At 48.3% G+C, this 21,070-nt stretch overlaps 1 protein-coding gene across 2 annotated transcripts; it reads right to left on the bottom strand.

Annotated features, from left to right (window-relative positions):
* Positions 1 to 467: 467 nt before the first annotated feature.
* Positions 468 to 6,065, bottom strand: ACKR3 (atypical chemokine receptor 3). Of its 2 annotated transcripts, none has more exons than XM_021536079.2 (2): positions 5,988 to 6,065; positions 468 to 2,420 (listed from the first exon to the last, which is right to left on the bottom strand). In XM_021536079.2, exon 2 carries the CDS (start codon positions 2,391 to 2,393, stop codon positions 1,299 to 1,301), a length of 1,095 nt encoding a protein of 364 aa, XP_021391754.1. In that variant the 5' UTR covers positions 2,394 to 2,420; positions 5,988 to 6,065; the 3' UTR covers positions 468 to 1,298. The 2 variants fall into 2 exon arrangements, with proteins under 2 accessions (XP_021391754.1, XP_077641338.1); XM_077785212.1 differs by having other exon boundaries at positions 5,971 to 6,006.
* Between the last annotated feature and the right edge of the window lie 15,005 nt (positions 6,066 to 21,070).

Genomic DNA, 21,070 nt, shown 5'->3' with positions numbered 1-21,070 from the left:
CTGCAAATCCCCAACAAGGGGGAGAAGAGATAAAAAGGGATTTAGTGCTGTCAGGACCGCTAACCCCCAATTCCATCGCCAGCAAAAACCACAGAGGGCTGAACCTGGATTAGTCCAAATATCCGCTCCATCTGCACGCTTCCGAATTTTCCTTCCCTGTGTTTATTTCTAAGCTACAAACACAGCTTTTCATCATTCCTACCAGCTTTTATCTCATAAAGGCATCACTTTCACCTTCCCCACCAGCAAAGACCCATTCCTCCCGCCCCTTCCCTGCTCACCATGCTCCAGTGCCAACTCCCATTCCTCCATCAGTCCTTTCTGGCCACCAAACACCAGAAAACACTGACTGATCTGTCTGCTTCTGCACCAAAGGACTGAGATGGCCTTGAGATTTCTCCTTTTTGACTTTTTTTTTTTTTAACCTGAGGAGAAGACTGGCAAGTCAAACCACTGGGAGGCACAGGTTTTGGATTTTTTTCCTCGGATCTTTATTTTACAAAAATAACTTACAAATAGAGACAACTCTCAGCAGTAAGATCACTCACTCTGTGCAGGAGGATACAGCCTGGTGAAGCAGGGGTGTAGGAGTTAAGGACTCTGACAATACTGTTAATTTTAACATGATGGCAGCTATATTACACTACATATATTTCATGCTCCAGCATGTGGGTGTGACACCACATAAAGCCATGGTCCATAAAGTGTGCCAGCCAGGGAGGATGCTCTCAAGAGATCATTTCTATCCTATTTATCAGCATCCTCTTGGAGCCAAACGGCCACCTAACACTCAGACTACAGCACTCTGGATACACTCATCAGCAATATATTTCAAATACATGATAAAAATATATTTAACTTTCAAATACACTTGTATAAGGTACATCAAGAGGCAGAAAATAAAGTCTTGAGCTTTTAAATACAACACACTATATATATAAACATATACAAGGAGACAAGAGGGAATCAAGACGTGGAAGGAGAAGCTTATTCATGTTATCTATGGTACACAATGGCTTTGTCTGCTAGGAAGTTATTTCCATTTGCATAGCGTTGTTGAGGAGTCCACACTGGTCTAGGAGGAGAAAAGGTCTTCATTTTGGTACCACTTCCACTTTGCAACTGATCCTACTCTTAAATTACACTTTGTCCTCTCTCTTTTGTAGGCTGGAATTCACGCCGCGTTCGTAACAAGCACATTGAAAGGAAGGGGTCAAAAAAAAAAATAAACAACAAACTGTAACACACAAAAAAACCCCATCAGGTCAGAGAGTCAAAGATGTTTCTTTCTGGGGCAGTCATTTGGCGTTTTGTTCCAGAGCTGAGTATTCTGCTTCTGACACTCTGGAGGCGTCGATGAGTTTAGTGAGGCCAGTTTTGGCAGAGTACTTGAAAATAAAGGCTTTCATGAGCTCGTATCTGTAGTTGCGGTTGATGAAGCTGTACAGGATGGGGTTGACGCAGCAGTGGACCAGGGAGAAACACTGAGTGATGTGGAGGGTGGCATAGAGGAAGTTCTCCATCTGGCAGCTGAAGGGGATGAAATGAAGGCTGTAGAAGATGTCCAGCAGGACAGCCACATGATAGGGCAGCCAGCACACCAGGAACACCACGACATAGGAGAAGATGATCTTCCCGTTGCTTTTCCGCTCCTGATCGCTGGAGGTGGAGATGCTCTTGGCAAGGAGGAAATAAAACACGGCGATGATGGGAAAGGGGATGAGGAAGCCCAGCACCACAGAGATGAGCTCCATGCCAATCAACCACTCCTTGAAGCTATCTTCGGGGTAAACGGGCCTGCAGTAGGTCTCGTTGTTGGAAGAGACCGTCTTGAGGTAGTAAGTGTCCGGGAGGGACGCGGAGAAGGCCAGGAGCCACACCAGGATGCAGATGCAGCGGCGGATGATCTTCTTCTTGCGGCTGCTGGAGTTGGTGAAATAGGCGACCGAGAGGTAGCGGTCCACGCTCATGCACGCCAGGAAGAAGATGCTGCTGTACAAGTTGATGGAAAATATCAGGTGAGTTATCTTGCACGTGATTTCCCCCATGTGCCACTGGTTGTGCTGGACGAGCGAGACGACCCACACAGGCAGGGTGATCACAACGCACAGGTCGGCGATGGCCAGGTTGAAGATGTACAGGTGTGTTTCATAGCCGGTCATTTTGGCCTGGAGGTTGACCCACACCACCACCGAGTTGGCCACCAGGCCTATGACGAAAATGAAGATGTAGAAGAAGGACAGGGTGTAGAGCAGGGCGCTCTTGTTGAGCGTGCCAGGGCATGTTGTCGCATCCACCGTGATGCACTCGCCGTTGTTGCACGTCCAGTTGATCTCTGTCAAGTTGGCCGTCTCCAGGAAATCCAGGATGGAAGTCAAGTCAAGCGCGCTCATGGTTGCTCGGACTGGAATTCAAATGACCTAAAGGCAAAACAGGATTGAAAGAAATGATGTCAATTATGGAGCTATTTCTGCTGCCGTGTCATACCAGGACGCTCTGCTTTAGTAACATCCCGCTCTTGCCAGGCACCTTCCACTAAAGCACTCCATGGAGTAAAACAACCAAAACACTTAGCAAAACTCATCTGCTTGACAGAAGAGGAGCAGCATTAGATTTTCTGTGATTTTTCCTTCTCTTCCAGCTCACATCTGACATCATCAGGTTGGCTATCGTCCCCGGGTGTGAAATCTGCAAAGTACACTGTGGCCAAATAAATGTCAGGCAACTAAATCTGTCTCCTCTGGCATAAATGATGCTCCTATTGCTTTCAGCAGGGGAATCTTTAAGCCATTTTATCTGCACTCCCTCAAGCACGGTAGAATTGATCTGGCTGATACATGGTACAGTAAAACATTTACCACAGGCTCTGGTCAGCATCTTGTCAAGTCATACAGACGCATAAAGTAGAAGTGGGGAACTGAGGGGCTTTGTACTCCTATCCAAACTTGAATTCTGCTCTGTCCTCCCTTCCCCTCTTCCCTCAAATTCTATTTTACAAAGTATTCCCTGCATTTAACAATTATTACACAGTGTATAGAAAAGAAAAAAAAAAAAAAACAAACTTGGAGCTTGACTGCTGAGAAGATTTGCTGGTCTTAAGTTTTCTTTTTTGAAGAGTGCTTTGATTTCAAAACACTCCCCCATCATGGTTAGCTCCACAACTGCCTCTCTTACACCCTTTTGCTTTTATAAATCTATTTTTGCTGCCTCTTCAGTGCTTTCTTCTACCTGCAGGCAGTGGACAAAGCAACTTGTTAACTTCCTCACCAGCAGAAAGAAAAGGCCTTTAATGGCTCACACAAAACCCCAAGTGGGGCTGCTAATTGCCCTTGTGCTTTTGGGGAGGTATAAAAATGCTGTCCCCCTCCCTGGGACCTTCAGTACCACCCCCAGCCACAGGCCTGTGCCCACCACACTTGGGCCAGGCCAGTTTTGGAGCGGAGGATCCAGCCTGGGACATGCCAAAATAAAGTTGCACAGGTGGGTTTCCAGGAGATGGATTCTTGTTCCCTCATGAGGATCCATTGTGCCCCTCACCTGAGCTAGACCATCAGGGCAGCCAGCCCACCCATGAACGCATCCACCATCCCCAACAAATGCTCTTCCCATGACCACAGCCCCAGAAGGAAAGGGACCAGTCTGGGGCAAAGCCAGTATGGCCAAGTGACCAGAGAGCAACAGGGGATCTCCAAATACCCCTGACCCCACTACAGGATCTCTTGGTAGAGTTTCCAGGGGCACAGAGGGGAAGTAAGCCGGGAAGAGCTCGGATGTGTTGAATACCCTCTCCCCAAAAAGGGACGTTGGTTGACACAGCACTTCTCCTTCTGCATAATCAGCTCGTCCCAAAGCTCCCACCCTCCTGCCTGGCAGGGACAGAGGCTACGGAAGAGAAGGGAGATAAGGGGGGAGATTACCTGAGAGGACTCAAGGCACTATTGTCCCAACAGAGGGGAAGCTGGTGGCACTAACAATGAGGGGGGCCCTGCACACATTCAGGGGAGATCAAATCTCTCCACAAACAGGCCCAAATTGGCCCTGCGAGGAGATCTGGCCTATGGCTTTCATCTTGCTAGCCTGATGAAAGACAGAGCTGAGATTCGAACCAAATTAAGCAGGGATTTTGCTAAAACACTGGCTAAATAGGGAGCTGAGCCAGTGGCAGCTCTCCATCCTGGGATAGCTGATCCTGTGCTGCTCTCTGGAAACCAGAGAGCAATTTAACTCACACTATGCAGGGCAGAAGGGCTGATCCACCCCCCCCAGAGCTGCCAGCACCACCCTGGTGATGCAGGCAGCAAAGGTGGATACATCCCCTGGGATGTTCACTTCATCCCAGGGCTGCAAGTGGGACAGAGGGATGGGGCTCCCAAACGCTTTCTAACCCTCTCACACGCAGGAGATGCAGCACCATCCCCAAGTCCCTGTACTTCAAAATTCAGCAGCAATTAAAGCAAACTCCCTAAAAGCCACAAAACTTCCAGCTCCATGGCAAAGGCCACCAGCTCCTGCTGGTATCTGGGGGCAGGAAGAGGAGCACAGCAGGAGGAATACCCTGCTACCCCCCTGACACCCCACAGAAGTAGCATGGGTGGGCCTGGGCTTCTCTGGACAGGCACATCGTCTAAAACAAGAGGAACAGGCTCACTCCACATCCCAAGACCCCAATTCAGGACAGTACTGTGACCACCCAGCACCAGCAAGCCTCCAGCACGTACCTCGGGGAGAAGAAACTCAAACCTGGCTGAGGGGTGTCAGATTCCGACAAGAGAGGCAGCAACAGGGCAGCAGAGAGCCCTTGAAGCTGGAGACACCACGGCCACCACAATCGCAGCTGCTGGCTCAGAGCCACCCCGGGGATGTTAGGGAGCACTCAGGATGCTCAGCCCGCCGGCACGCCGAGAGCACGGCGGCTGCACACACGTGCATCCATCTGCCTGCGCCTTGCGCATCCCCAGCGCGGCAATAAAAACCCGAAACCGAGCCGGCCTCCCAGGCTCCAGGTCCCGCCGGGGAGGAGGGCTGTGCTCACGGATTACAGCCCCACAAACCGGGCTGTAGTCTGGGATTAGCTGCTGTAACCTGAGCTCCGACTCCCACCCAGATTAGCTGGGAGGTAACGTGGGGGGACCCACCAGACAAACTCAATAAAGCCACGCCGTGCTCCTACAAAAACACCTTCAGCGCTCTCTGCAGACAGCACAGCATGCGAAAAACTCGTGGAGGAAGCTGGGACTGCAATTCGCATCCACGACACTGCAAAACTCCTGCAGGCCATCACCCCTTCACCTGGCATCCACTGAGTCCAGTCGCTGCTGGTTTACAGGAGTTAGGACAAGAAGGAAAGGAGACGCACCCAAAATCCTGCTCCAGACACCCAGAGCTGTCCCTGGAGCTGATGCAGGCTGCAGGATCGCACCCTCCCCATCCCACCTCCTGCCCAGGACCCTCTGCAGGCTGTGACCAGCATCCCCGCCCAGGAGCGCAGCACGGCCGGGCAGTGTCCAAGCCCTCAGCAATCTGGGGAGCTTCCCAGAGCATCCCACAGCTCCTGCCCGCACTCGGACCTGCCTCCCGACTGCTCGGGGCTGTGGGCACTTCCCGAATGAAGAGGGAAGGAGGCACGGCAGGAAAAGCCAGGACCGCTGGCCGGGCTGTCACTCGCACATCTTCACCCCTCCCGTGTCCCGGCTCTTCAGCACGCGGGGGTGGCCACCGCAAGAGGACAGCCGTGCCCGCAAGGCGCTGTGCGAGACCGAGCCCGGCACATTCAAACTCCGCGGCAGCTCCGGGCTGAACAAACGATCAACAGCCGCAGGGGAAGGAACGGAGCCGAGCAGCGCGCCGGGGCGCCCACAGGGGAGCCGCCCCGAGCTCCCCCAGCCCCTCCCCGCGGGAAAGGCGCGTGGGGACCAGCCGGAGAGGCTCCCCGAGCCGTGCGAGCGCTCGGGGGACCGGGGCCGCCCTTACCTCGGGGCCGCCCTTACCTCGGGGCCTGGCGGCGGCGCTGCCACAGCCGGTGAGCGCGGCCGCGCCGCCGCCGCCGCCTTATAGCGGCCGTGAGGGGAGCCCGCCTCCCGGGGGCGGCTCCGCCCGGCACGGCCCCGCGGGCGGGCAGCCCGGCCCCATCGGCCCCGCCCGGCCCAGCCCAGATCGGCCCCGATCGGCCCCGATCGGCCCCGATCGGCCCAGCCCCGCCCGGCCCCGGCTCGGCCCCGGCTCGGCCCCAGCCGGGTCTCCGGGAACGGGAGCGAGGGGTGATGCCGGCACGGGGGAGAGATGAGGAGGGGAGAAGAAGGGAGGAAAAAGAGAGAGGGAAAAGCGGGGGAAACAGTGAAAATAAGGAGAGGAAAAAAGAGAGGGAAAAGCGGGGGAAAGAGAGAGGTGGAAGCCAGGGAAGGAGAGAAAAAGAGAGAGCTAGAGAAAGAGAGAGGAAAAAGGGACATAAAAAGGGGAGGAGAGAAATAGAGAGAGGAAAAAGGAGAGAAGGAGGGAAAAAGAGAGAAATAAGGAAAAAAGGAGAGAAGGAGAGAAAAATAAGGAAAAAAGGAGAGGAAAAAGGAGAGAAGGAGAGAAAAATAAGGAAAAAAGGAGAGAAGGAGAGAAAAATGAGGAAAAAGGAGAGAAGGAGAGAGAAATAAGGAAAAAAGGAGAGAAGGAGAGAAAAATAAGGAAAAAAGGAGAGGAAAAAGGAGAGAAGGAGAGGAAAATAAGGAAAAAAGGAGAGGAAAAAGGAGAGAAGGAGAGAGAAATAAGGAAAAAAGGAGAGAAGGAGAGAAAAATAAGGAAAAAAGGAGAGGAAAAAGGAGAGAAGGAGAGAAAAATAAGGAAAAAAGGAGAGGAAAAAGGAGAGAAGGAGAGAAAAATAAGGAAAAAAGGAGAGGAAAAAGGAGAGAAGGAGAGAAAAATAAGGAAAAAAGGAGAGGAAAAAGGAGAGAAGGAGAGAAAAATAAGGAAAAAAGGAGAGGAAAAAGGAGAGAAGGAGAGAAAAATAAGGAAAAAAGGAGAGGAAAAAATGTGAGAAGGAGAGAAAAATAAGGAAAAAAGGAGAGGAAAAAGGAGAGAAGGAGAGAAAAATAAGGAAAAAATGAGAGGAAGAAGGAGAGAAAAAGAGAGAAATAAGGAAAAAAGGAGAGGAAAAAGGGCAAATGAGAACAAAAGCAGAAGAAAAGAGGAAAAAGAAAAAGGAGAAAAAGAGAAATAGTGGGAAGAAAAAAGGGGAAAGGAGAGAAAAAGCAGAAGAGGAAAAAGAAACAGGAAAAAAGAAATAGAGGGAGGAAAAAAGAAAATAAAAGGAGGAAAAATGAGAAAAAGGGAAAGATGAAAATAGAGGAAAAATGAGAGGAAAGACAAAAGAGGAAAATAGAAAACGAGGGAAAAGAAGAAAGAAGAAAAGTAGAGAAATGAGAAAGCAGAAGAAGAGGGGCAAAGAGAGAAAAAGTGAAAAAAAGAAAAAATGAAAAGTGAAAAAAGAGAAAATGTGGGAAAATAGAAAAAAGGAGAGAAAAGGAAAAAAAAGGTGAGAAAAAATACAGAAGAAGAGAGGGGAGGGGAAAAGATGATGAAAGAGAAGGGGAGGAAGAGAAAATAGAGGAAACGGGGAAAGCAAAAGTATTTTTAAAGGTGAAAAAGCAGAAAAAAAAAACATGTAAGGGGAAAAAATTAATCAGCATGTCTGTAGTTGTTTTCTATTTTCATTTGTTTTTTTCCCTGCCACAATAAAGTATTGAAGTAGACAAGGCAAGGGGAGGCAGCAAAGCCTCACCTCTGCTCCCTCCCCAAGGGCATGAAAAACTGAGGCCAAGGAAAAGCAACAAAAAGCCAAGGAGTCACTGAGTCCAAGTGAAAATCCTCTTCCTTGCACGGCTCCTGCGGTGTGGGAATCAAAAAAATAGAAAATTCCTGAGATACTGAAGAGTTTGATCTGCAATCTTAGAAGAAGCTTAGATTAATGTAAAAACGCAATACACAGTCATTAAGCAGGAAAATCGTAAACTTATGTTTCTATAGTTGTAAGTGAAAATATGCCTTAAGTGAGAAATTGTCTGGATAAGATAGTGAAGGGTTATAATGTAGGGGTGTCATTGTGTACAGTAACTGATTTTAGAAGTTATGATAGAAGCATATGTGTGTATGTGAGTTAGAAGCCCACTAGATAAAAGTATCCACAGTGCAGTAGAAATAAGTAGAAGTGATAGGTTGGAAAAGCAATATAAACCCTATGACAAGTGTGTTAGTTTAGTAAGTTATGCATTGTCTTGTAATGAAGAACTTGTGACTGCTCTTGAGCTATGGCCGACTGCTTGCTTGTTTACAATCTCACGGCCTCTGAGACTGATGTTTATCTGAGCAATAAATCGTTCTTAGCCCAGAAATAGTCCCATCCCTCAATTACAAGCAGCAACAATAATTCTGAGGGAAAGGGGGGGTCAGGCAGGCTGTCTGTCCCAGGGAAATGCTGGGATTAGTTATCCATCCACCTGCCCAGCCCTGCCAGCTCCCAGGGGTCTCCACCTGCCTGCTCCCAAAACACCAGGTGAGCTCAGCCCCAAACCCCACCCCTGCACCCACACCAACCTACAGCTCCTAAATCACCTCAGCAGGGCTGAGCCACTGCCCAGCCAGGACATGCAGCTCAGCTGATACCTTTGAACCACGACTTTTTTAAAGATACAGGGCTAAAGTTTAGCCCCTGAAAGCACGTCTTTTGTTTCCCAAAAAACACATACTCACATACTCCTATATCCACAGGCAATTAACAGGACAAAGAGGAATGGCTTCAAACTGAGAGTAGATTTAGATGGGATATTGGGAAAAACATCTTCCCTGGGAGGGTGGTGAGGCCTTGGCACAGAAAAGCTGTGGCTGCCCCATCCCTGGAAGTGCTCCAGACCTGGCTGGATGTGGTTTGGAGCAACCTGGGGTATTGGAAGGTGTCCCTGCCCATGGCAGGGGGTGGCACTGGATGGGCTTTGGGGTCCTTTTTTGGTTTGGGTGCCAGGGAACAAAAACAGAGGGAGGAGTCTCCCACCATCCCATGGATGGAAAGGGTGGGATGTGAAGTGTCTCATCTCCCTTCCTGGCCCCTGCTCTCCTGGGTGAGGTCTTCCCAACTTCACAGCTGTTGGTGAGCGAAATGTTTCAGCATCCGCTTGAATTCTGAGTGCTTGCACAAGTCCATGGATGTTGGTGGGATCAAAGCACGGTGATGTCAGAGAGCGACGGGATTAGGTTTAAAAATAAGCAGGGATGGAAGAACTTGGCTAAATCAGGCTCTGAAAATCCTAGGGGAAAAAAAAAACCAAAACCAAAACTAAAGGCACTCTAGCGGCACTCTGATCACTTGGCCAAAAAAGCAAGTGCAGTGGTTTTGCCTTACTTGGTGTGCCAGAAAATAACATCAGAAAGTCCAAAGTCTTCCACAGCTCTTCAAAAATACCAGCCAGCACCTGGAACCACAAAGCTGCTGGAAGTCCAGGAGTCACAGGCAACCTTCCCTCTCCTGCATTTTGCCAAGGGCAGAGCCCTCGCTGCCCTCTCCGGGTTCCCCTGTCAGGTGTCATTTTATAGGGAGCACTTTCCTCACAGGAGAGCCAGGGCCAATTCCCTTTCAGCTACAAAAGCTAGCTAAAAGGTTAGCTAGGTTTTGTAGCTAAATTTTAATGCCAGGCATTAAAATTCAGGCATTAAAAATCTGCACAATACAAAACCACCTCCCTAGAACAGAGCAAGCAGAGCTGGGAACCTCAGATCAAATGAGCAGAAGGTCGAGGTGCTGCCTGCTTGCCATGATTAATTGGTATCTGACACCAATCCAAGCAGGTGATCCAAGAGATGTGATTGCAGATTGCAGTTGCCATGGCCAGCAACTCCTTGGAGATGCAGCTGTCCAGGTGATCCATCACTCACTGAAATGAGACAGGCTGGGAGAACTGGGATTGTTCAGCCTGGAAAACAGAATGTTCTGGGGAGACCTTAAAGCACCTTCCAGTGCCTGAAGGGGTTCCGAGAGTGCTGAAGGACTGGATAAGGAGAAATAGCTTCCCACTGCCAGAGGGTGGGGTTAGATGGAAGAAATCCATCCCTGTGAGGATGGGAAGGCCCTGGGACAGGGTGGCTGCCCCTAGATCCCTAGAAATGTCTAAGGCCAGGTTGGACAGGGCTTGGAGCAACCTGGGATAGTGGAAAGTGTCCCTGCCCATGGAAGGGGTGGAATGGGATGAGCTTTAAGGTCCCTTCCAACCCAAAGCATTTTATGATTTAGGAAAGCAAAGCTTTGTAGTTTTTACCCTGGCAACATGTCAGTGTTGGGCAAATGCAGCACTGAAAGCCAGATCATTTTTTAACTGCTTTGGTTTGCATTTATATTTTGTTTAACTGCCTGAACTACAGCAATATGTTCTTTTTTTTTTTTTTCCCAAAAGCACAAGTTTTTACTAATGGGGGTAGGGGAGATAAAAAATCCTGAATCTCTCCCAGTCCTCACAGCCTTTCCCTACTGACTTTGGGAAAACAGGCTGAAAGCACCCTCCCTTTCTCTTAAGGCTTCCCTTTCCAGCTGTGAGGCAGATGGAAGCTGACACCCAGCTCTGCCTACTCAAATCAACAGAGAAATTAAAAAGTAAAAAACTCCAGTCTGCAGCTTTAAGTGCTGATATGACACAGGCTTGGGAATGAGAGAGAAGGCCAGGAAGGTAACGTGCACATTGTATGGGGTGGGGGAGAATTTTGATTGCACAGCAAGTATCAGAATGGGACAAAGGGAAACATTTCTCCAATTGCACAAGAGTTGGTTTGCGTGCAGCAGGAGCGAGGTGGGAGCAGCCTCACGCACACACAGAGAACAGTGCCAGGAGCTCAAACACCCACCCAGCCACGCCACAGCCCAGGAAGGAAGGCAGGAAGGGATCCATGAAGTGTCCGAAGGGGAAGCCGAGCTTCCTGCAGGATGAACGGGCAGCGCTCGCTTCCTCCCTCCCTCTGCCAAGACAGCCCGTCCCAGTCATGTTCCTGGCTGCATCGCTGGGATGAGGGAGGGATGGGTGGATGGACGGATGGATGGATGGATGGACGGACGGATGGATGGAGGAACGAGCCCCTGTGCTAGCAAAAGGAATAAATAGATGGCTGCATCAGGAGTCACCTCTGAAAGGGCAGCAGAAAGGAAATGAGCGGCACATTTCCAGCAGGCAGCAGCCGCCGTGCTGCCTGGCTTCACTTCCCCCAGCAGCAGGGAACAATCAGGTCATTTAATGCCAAACCCTGCCTCCAGCAGCGTCAGCAGCCTCAGGGAAGCCCCAGGCCTGCTCTCTGTCCAGCTCTGTCCTGTCCAGTCTGGAACAGACACACGATGAGGAAGAGAGCAGGGAGAAGCAGCCTCCCACTGCAGGGCAGGAAAGATTCTCGTGCTACAGGCAGCTCCAGAAAACCAGAATCCTCCTCTGCACAAGGATGGAGTGAGCCAGAGGTGCTCTGAGATGAGGAAGCTGCTCAGGGGGTAGGACAGCCAGCGCTAGAGAAACTGTGGCAGAAAAAAAGCTGACCTCATAAAAGTGGAGAAAAAAGGAAGAGAAGTACATGGAGAGGCTGCCAGGGCAACCACAGCCCATCCTAGGGCAAGGCTCCTGCTTCCCCTAGCCTAGCCTAAATCACTAAACCAAACAATAAAAGAGAAATCACAACTCAGGACTTCCCTTCCTCCTCCACAGCACCCACCTGTTAGTTCAGAGGTTCATGAGATATATTTTTATTGTAAAAAACCACTCAGGCATTGGCTTCCATTTCTGCTGCAGCTCCAAAGCTGCATTTTCAGCTTCAGCACCACAGGAGTAAGGACCAAATTGAAGAGGAAGGTTTTCCAGCATAAAGTTAAACTTCTTGGGCTGTCACAGGCCTCCAGCATCTGTGGTTTGAGGCAGCACACACTGAAAGCTTAGTGAAAAGCTGCCCAGAGGGATCTGTGTTTTCCAGGCCCTGTCCAGCACAGGGACACTGCCATCAGCTCTCGCCTCCTGACAAGTGATGGTGAGCAGCTCTGATTCAGAGAGACAACTCAAAGCACACAGTGCTTCACATGGCCTTCTTCAGCTGGGCCACCCAGGCTTTTAACCATTCTCAGCCTTTGTCCACCCAAAGACAGAATCACGGAGTCATTTAGGATGGAAAATGCTTCTGAGATCATCGAGTCCAACCTGTGACCGATCCCCACCTTGTCACCCAGAGCACTGAGTGCAACATCCAAGCATTCCTTGGACAGTCCCAGGGATGAAGGAGAGAGACACAACAGGAGAAAGGTTTAAGGTCCCATCCACCTGCATGGCAGGGTATTTTCTGTCAATCCCAGCAAGCTTTCCCAAAGCCAAGCAATAATACGGCAACAGCTCCAGCAGGATCTAGAGGAAAAGGCTGGCAGAACAATCAATTTGCTATTTTCAATGCAATGAGAGGTTTCAGGAGAAATCAATTGGAGGTGGAATTAGGAATATGACCTGTGTAGCCAGTAATTATAGAAGATAAGTCTCCCCTTCACAGTTCATTTCCATCTTACCCTTTCCACTAAATAAAGGTGTTACCCATGGATGTTATTTGCTGCTTCTTAATCTGCTGTCAGAGACATTACTGCCATTTATTTGACAGTGTTCCAGAATGTGACCATGAGGAGGATAACGTCAAACTCTGAGCCAGAAATCCTGCCTGGAGCAGCTAAGCAGGCAGCAGAGAAGATTTCTTCAGAGACACTGATTTTTACATAAACATTATTCCAAAACTTCTCCTGTCCTCACAGTGCACTCTCAAATTAGCAGTGAGACGTGAACATGGCAAGGGTAGGTTTTGACAGGAGCCATGCTATGGAAATCTGCACCAGCAGCAAGTGGCAGGCTGGGGACAGAGAGAGGAAAGCAAGGAGATAGAATTAGGATGATGGGATCCCCTCCCACCTTTGTTTGCTTCCATGGGAAAGAGCCCTGCTGGGTGTAAAACAACTAAATGTTACAGGCCGGTAAGAAATAAAAAATTCATTAAATCATAAATCTTTTGGAAAAGGGATCTACTGGGGAGATTATATTCACTTCTCATGGACATATTAATTCAACGGTGGCATATCATATTGTTCTCTGCAGGGGAAAAAAAAGACATATTGTTTTAAAGTCTGATATTTAGAGCAGTCCTTGAGGAAGGAAAGCAAATATAATCTTGGCAAGGAAAACCGAGTGCATGAGCACCGAGGAAGGGACATTAAACGCAGGGCCCAGGTCCCAGCTGCTGAAAGTCAGCGTGGTTTGACTGCAGTTCTTGGAGCTGAGCCCGTGCATGGGAGCTGAGAGTGAAGGTCACCTCCATTTAGCCACAACTCCTTGAAAATGTTAAGTGAACACAAAGGGCAGTTTTTTACTGTGAACAGTCACTGTTTGCCCACCATCAAACAGGTGAGAAGACAAAGACATTACAGCTGCTTTCATTTGATGTTTGGTTGTAGGGAACTGTCTGGTCAACTCCTTCTGGATTCCTTCTGGCTCAGCAGGTGAAATTGCCAAGCTCTCCTGGCTCTCAGTCCAGCCAGACACTCAGGATTTGAGGAGAACTCAGTAGCCACCTGCAGAACATGGGCTCCCCAAAGACCTGCTCCAGCTTCTTCCCACCCTAGGCTTCCTAGGTGCCTGGTCTCCATTCTCCAGGAGGCTCCAGTGGCACGTGCCAGATGCTCCTGCTGCAGATCCAGCCCCATCTCCTGCCTAAATTGCATCATATGGAGGCAAATAAAGCTCTGCCTCCCTGGAGACACCTTTCCTGGCAGACACCTTGCACACAGCAAGGTCTCCTCATGGAGGCAGCTTCCACAGTGTGGGACTGGCCACAGGCACCCTTCCACAGGTATGGTCACACTCCACATTTGGCTTCCCACCAGTCTCCTGATCACACAAATTTTGTGTTCCTTTGAAAGAGGAACATCCCTGCTCTCTTTTTTCCTCCCTGCCTGTCTCCTGGAGTATATCTTTCCTCAGGAGAAACCTGTGGATTGTAAAAAAACCTCAGGGAATAGCTACACGAAGATCTTCAGCAGGCACACAACTCAGTGTACAGTAACTGCTTGTGCCCATGGCCTTCCCCCATGCTAACTCACCATCCAAAGGAGTTTATTCCAGGAGAACAAGGGGAGAGCACAGCTTAAGCTTCCCACACAAGATAACAGGGACCGCTGAGCGGCTGTTGCGCCATAAAACAATCGGTGCCTGTTTGACCCGTCACACTCTCAGCCAGCTCAGGCACAGATAACCCAACCTGAGCCATCAGAAAAGATGGGATTTGCTTATCACTCAGACTGCATAGACCACTCTGCCCAGGAGAGCTCACACATACATGCTCCTGCTGGACTTCCAGCTCTCCTCCTTCCCTTTGCCTGGCTCTCTCACAGACAGCTTTCCCAGCATCCACGCCAACGAGGTGTGAAATTTGAAGCATCACCAAAGTGCACACGGTGCTGTTCCTAGGTAATTACATGAGCAGATAAAGTAAAAAAAGGCTAATGAAACATTAACCATGAGCAGGCAGAACAACAAAGGCAGCGCACCTGAACCACAAAGACTCTTAATGCAGCATTAAGTCAGCTGGACCTTAGTTGTGTATTTCCCATGTGGATTCAATACCTCCTTGAGATGCAAAACAGGAATAAGGCCCCATTTTTTTCCACACCTGGGCCAGGCTCCTAGTTGAAACAGGCAGCTCATACCAGTCAAACACTTGGACATTTAACTTCTGTTGCTGAGGTCCTGAGCAATGGCTTTAGGTTCAAGGCATGCTGGCAGCAGCTCATAGCCCAAAACCATAGGAAGCCAGAGAGTTTTTAACTACTCAAATTATCCAATGTGAGCATGAGAAGGAGGTAATGTGGACTTTAGCTTCTGTCCAGGGCCCCTGGAAACTTAATCCTAGCTGATTACACCATTGCTTTTCTTTTTTTTTTTTTTTTCCACAGAAGAAATAAACAGTCTTTTGTACCAAACATAAGGCTGCCTTATTTTGAAGGAAGATTTATCACCCAGCCTAAATCCATGAGTTCATTCTGGTTTTGTCCCAAATCTTCAAAGCAGTGTTTTACACTTCATGACACAGTATCAGCTGGTTCTGCCTCTGTGCCAGGCAGTCCCAAAAGACATGCCTTTTTCATTATTAAAAATAATAAAAGAATGCAGACCATCTCATCAGTTGCTTAAAGCCTGCACAGCAAATTCCACAGAGGCATGTTAGAGCCATACAAACACATCCGTAAGGACTGGCTTCCCTGCAGACCACAAACACCAGCAGTGTGTTGGGGCTTGGAGCGACCTGGTCTAGTCAAAGATGTCACTGCTTATGGCAGGGGGGTGGAACAAGATGAGCTTTAAGGTCCCTTCCAGTCCAAATCATCCTGGGGTTCCATGGTGACACTGCTCAGTGAAGGGAGGTGACCGATGGGTGACAAAATCTGCTGAAATAAGGATTGCTCAGTGCCTTCCCTGCACCAACAGGGGCTCTGTTGTACTGAGCTGAAACCTTGAACTCATTACAATGTCACTCTGTCTCTGGATCCCATATCCTGTGGGGGAATCTTCTGGGAATGTATTTTGGTTCAGACTTGGGTCAAGGAGAGTTGACTTGACCTGAAAATAAATCCAGGCGATCTCAAGCTGAAGAGCCATTGACTACTGTTTGCAATACAATAAAGTGAGCAGATCAAACTCGGCTGAAAGCCAGGCTTAACATAAATCCAGGCAAAAAGGGGAACAAGAAGATTCATTCACCACCACGACAAAGGGGACTTTTTTTACATTGGCACAGTTCAGAGCAGTGACTGAAAAGCACTTCCCAGGCAGCATTTTTAGTGTCCCATATGGTGTGTGCTGTTTAGCTGTGCTGGTATCTCCAACAGACTGGCAGCGAGATAAGAGTTACACCACTTGGATGTGTGTGAAAAAGGGGTTGTTGGAATTTTTTTTTATTTTTTTATTTTTTTACCATTTTTAACGTCACTAGCAGGAGTTCCTCTGCTTGCACACAGGGCAGCTTTTGTGAGAGGTATTTTATATGGATCCCCAAGGAAGGTTCTCAGTGGCCAGGCTCTGAGCTCTATTGTGTGCACGTGTGTGTAATAACTCTCTGCAGCTTTTGGTTCGCAGTCCAGGTTGTACTCACTGCAGCTCCAAAATGAAATATTCTCCTGGCTCGCTGTACCACTGCCTTCACTGAAGTTGGCCTCTCTCCTCTTCCAGAAGCTGTCAAAATGTTTGTTGGACAAAGCAAGTTTGATCCAGCTGATAATTCCCAGATCCCTACCCACACTGCAATATATCCTCAGAAAAAGTGGACAGCCCCCAGCTCTCCTCCTTCCCAGGGCTCAGCTCCAGAAGCAGCAGCTCGATCCACCAGCTCTTTGCCCACAGCACAAACCCCACTCAGCAAATTTTCCAGCTCCTCAGCGAGGCTGGTTGTCCAGGAATCACTGAGGAGGATCCTCTGCCCAGCCAACAGCCCAAGCACAGTAATTTGGCCATTCTCCCAAAGTTCTAACTTTACCAGCAAAGCTCTCCCAAAAGGATCTAATGAATACATCCTCCAGAACAAGCTGTGGGTGATGACAACATCTAGTGATGCTTGGACATCACATTTTTCTGTCCCTGCTAAGCCTCCTCAGAGCTCTCCGACCCCAAGCTTTTACACATTTCCAACCTAGAGCAGCTGGTTCATCTCTGGATAAATATCAAATGGAGTTTAGTCCTTCTGCTGGCATTCATTATCCACTCCATTTTACAATAAGGAGCTGGTCAAATCCCTGCAGCCTCCCAGACAAAACCAGCCAGGGTAGCTGCTTTCAGGAGATGAAGGCAGCCTCTGTGGGAAGACATGGGTGCTGCATTCCTCATCTGAGTGAAACCATTTCTAAACACACCTCAGGGAAAGCTGCCTATTTATTTTTTTTATTGCATTAAAACCCATTTTATTAACTAACTGGTGCTTTAATGTGGATGATGCCTTTGTTTATAAAATAAATTATGCTGTTTCCTTGCATCTCCCACTGTGATTGTGTGATTCCTGGTCGGATTGTATAATGTTTGATCTAAGAATGTATAAACTCCACTAAACAAAGCTGCAATAGAAAGCTGAATAATATTTTTTTCCCCGAGAGACTCCAACCTCTCTCAGGGAAAAAAAAAAAAGGTGAGTTTGACAAAGTAACATGCTGAGAGAGCCTGGGAATCTTTCTGATGGAATAAAGTATTTTAAGAGGGGCTGAATATTCCAACTCAGCATTTCCCATCTGCATCTTCTAAAAGCGACAGAAACTTCACCCCTGACTCAAGCAAAATCTTCACAAATTGGGATTTCTTTTACAACTGTGTGAAAATTAACACTTTCACTTGCAATTAGCAGCATCACAGCCCTGCTCACACTTTTGCTGCAGAAACAAGCTGCACATGAATATTCACAGCCAAGCAATGCCATCTTGAAGAAACCAGTGATGGGAAGGACTTTTCTCTCCTTCAGACAGAGGAAAGGCACAGATCAGTCTCTCCACAGGGGCTTTGCAGGTAGTTGCCACTGCTCATCTTGGAGAGCTCTGGGACAATCGTGGAATGGTTGGAAGGGACGTTAAAGCCCATCCAGTGCCACCCCTGCCATTCCAGGGACACCTTCCACTATCCCAGGGTGCTTCAAACCCCATCCAACCTGGCCCTGGACACTTCCAGGGATCCAGGGGCAGCCACAGCTGCTCTGGGCACCCTGTGCCAGGGCCTGCCCACCCTCACAGGGAACAATTCCATCCCAGTATCCCATTTAACCCTGCCCTCTGGCAGTAGGAAGCTGTTCCTCCTGTCCTTGTAAAATCACTTCTCACCTGAGAAGAATTTGCTCTGCTGAGGCAGGTCTAGGCATTATGTATGTGGAAACTCAAGTATTTTTTAATGGACACATCTTTCCTTCACAAAAAATACCCATCACACAGTAGCTGAACTTCTCAACATCTCTGTGTTTGTTTGCAGGACTATCTTAACACTCCTTTTTATAAGTCAGTTCCACTTAGAACAGCAAAAACATGAGCAAAAAACAGCCCTGGAGATTTCCCAGCCATCAGGAGAGGTCCCAGCAAAGAGAAGACCTGCCCAGTCTTTATCCACCACCTGCCCCTTCTCTGCTCAGGTGCCAAGTGCATTGCAGTCACAGTATGAGAGTCCTTTCTGCACAGCTCACACCACTAAAACCAGTTGGAAAAGAGGGAGAATTATTGATTTTCATATCATAAGCTTGACATAAAGGGAGTTAAGCAGCTCTATTTAATGTATCAGTTTTCAAAGTAAAGCTGTGGCTATTTCAACTCCATCTTTCCTGGCCAGTACAATAAAGCCTGAAGAAGCACAAGAAATGCAGGAAAGGGAAGGCCCTAAAGAGAAGGAGGTGGGAAAAACTCCAGTACTGCCTCATGGATAGTCCCTTTCTAAGCTTACTCCTTGTGGCCAAGCAGTGAAAGCCAAAAATATGAACTCAGTTACCAACAAGACCTGGAGCAAAAGTTCTGCCTAGAACTTTAAAAATCCAAGTGAAATGTCATTCCCTGGTGGTGTTCCATCCTCAAGCCAGTCTGAAGTCACCCCCAGGATCTGGTGGGTGGCGTTCCATGATGTCCTGAAGAGCCAGAGGCCACCCTGCTCCACCCTTTCCAGGAAGGATGGGCCCATCCTCCTCTTTCTGCAGGACCTTCCCTTTCCAGGGCCTGCTCCAGCACCTTTCAGCTGCACCAAGGCACATAAGATAAAGAAAGTGCCTGTTTTCCACTGTCAGAGAGAAAAGGGAGATTCCCTGAGGCTCCTTTCCACTCTCTAAACAGCCAAAAACTTCTCCACCCGAAAAGAAACCTGGAACTGATCTGCAGCCCATCAGTGGAAACTGGTGGAGCCCTTGCTGTCCTCAAGGAAGCCAGGAGAGCGGAAAGCGGAGAACCACACACCTCAGAGCTTAAAATATTTACTTAAAACTGGATGCCATGAAGGTGAACCAAAATAATGCGTGAAAAGACAGAGTGGCTATTTAAGGGATGGAAAGACAGATTGTAATTGCAGGGTCATGGGATAAATTTAACATGGCTCATCTGAAACAAATTGAGAACTGATTAGGCACCCAAAATGAAACAAACACCTCCAAGTCCTTTATTAACTCTTGCTTGGAGTAGCAGAGGAAATTCAGTTTTAAAAGCAAATGCCTTCTCACTTTGCAGAGAATTTTATAGGGATGAATCAGGTACTAAAGTTCTTGCCAGCAGTTGTTTTGCTTGGCTGCCTTAAAAGTAAACAAATAAACAAATCAAAAACCCCCAAACAACTCCTTGATTGAAACTTCAGGCTAGTCCTGGAAAACTCCCAGCCCACCAGTAGAGCTGGTGGGGAGTGTTCCAACAGGCAGACTTTGGGCAGAATAAAGGTTTTCTGCCAAAGAAAAAGTGGAGTTTCATGGAAATATCATCATGGAAATATTTTCAGTTTTCCAGCAGGATAAAAATTGAAGGAACAACATCTTAATTTTCAAGGTTAAGTCATCATTTGGTCTAGATCAGCTGCTGCTCCCCACCCTTTGTGGGTGAAACTTTTTGCTGGAGTTCCCTTAACATGATTCATCCAGCCCTCTCCCAGGAGAGACATTGCTTCCTTGGCATCCCTCCTGTATCCTGAGAAACAGTCCAGCCAGAGGAGAATGGAGGCAGCTGCTCCAGGCTCTTGCACAGAAACAGGAGGACTTAATCATGCTCTTGACACGAAAAAGAAAAGGATCCATTTGGTTTTGAAGCCAAGCTCAATGATGAGTCAAGCACTGCGCTGTAATCAGCACACACCCACCGCAGGCTCCAGAAGCGAGGGAGGGTAATTTATGGGTTATTACAGGGAACCAGGGGACAGCAGGATTGCCACCAGGCCAGCTGCCACTTCTGCCAGTCCCTCTAAATTCTCTGGATCCCCCAACAAACAATGAATGGCCAGATGGATGAAGGAGAGGGCAAAAGGCACTTCCAACCATTCTGGAAGACCTTCACCGAGCAGCCTGCAGTTGAGCAAGAGGCCCACACATGATGATTGGTCTCACAAAACAGACATTACACACACTCTTGGGGCTTTCCCAGGCTATCAAGACATTTTGGCTCATCCTTCAGGATCTGGCATGAAGTACTTACCAGCAGACAGGTGTCTGGGTAGCAGGGATGGCCAGCCATGGCAGGGCAAACACCTGGTGCCCATGACCAGTCTCTCCAGAACAGCTCCTCATGCTTTGGACATGCTGGGAAACCAGAGAAAAACCAAGATGGATTTAGGGCAGTTCCTGGGACTTGGCATTGGTCTCACAGTGTGTTTGCACAGAGGAAAAAGTGCTGCTCACTGTGTTTGGGCTGTAACCATCAGTAACTCTCGGGACTGTCCAGGAGTTCAGGGTAGGTCAACACGCCATGAACAATTCCTGTGCTCCAGAGATCAACATTCAGCAGTGACTGGTATTTACTTCATACCCTGAGTCACAGGCCACTGTTAGTTCTGCATCAGCTAATTTAAGCAGACAGGGGTATGCTGATGGCATCTCAACCCCTCAAGACTTGTTTTGTCAAAGGACCCCCACGCCCTGCCTTACCTTTAAGGATTTGCTGGCATTCAGCCTGGAGAAGCAGTGAGCTAGAAATCCCAAAGTGGAGCCAGATATAAATATTCCTCTCTGTTTACTCACTGAACTGCAGTCTATTGGCCTTCCCACTCAAGAAAAACTTATCTTTGTAAGATTTCAGCCAGCATTTACATCCCCATAACAAATCCACACAGAACTTGAATGAACCAGATTAAATGGCTACAAGTGTTTTTCAGGTCACTGAAGTCACCAGAGCAAATTTCCTGTTGGGCTTCTCTCAAATAATGTAAAACAAAGCCATTTATTTACTCTCAAAAGGTATCTGGGATGACATAAGCCTGCTTTCACCAGCAAGAGGCAAGTGGGGCTTGTAATCCCTTGCATACATTTGGTCATTGTGGTCTTCTCTGAGTTACAAGTGGAACTTCACACTCTG

The sequence above is a fragment of the Lonchura striata genome, chromosome 8 (genome assembly GCF_046129695.1).
Source record: "Lonchura striata isolate bLonStr1 chromosome 8, bLonStr1.mat, whole genome shotgun sequence".
In the NCBI taxonomy this organism is placed as follows: domain Eukaryota; kingdom Metazoa; phylum Chordata; class Aves; order Passeriformes; family Estrildidae; genus Lonchura; species Lonchura striata.
This window is presented reverse-complemented; position numbering and strand designations above follow the sequence as displayed.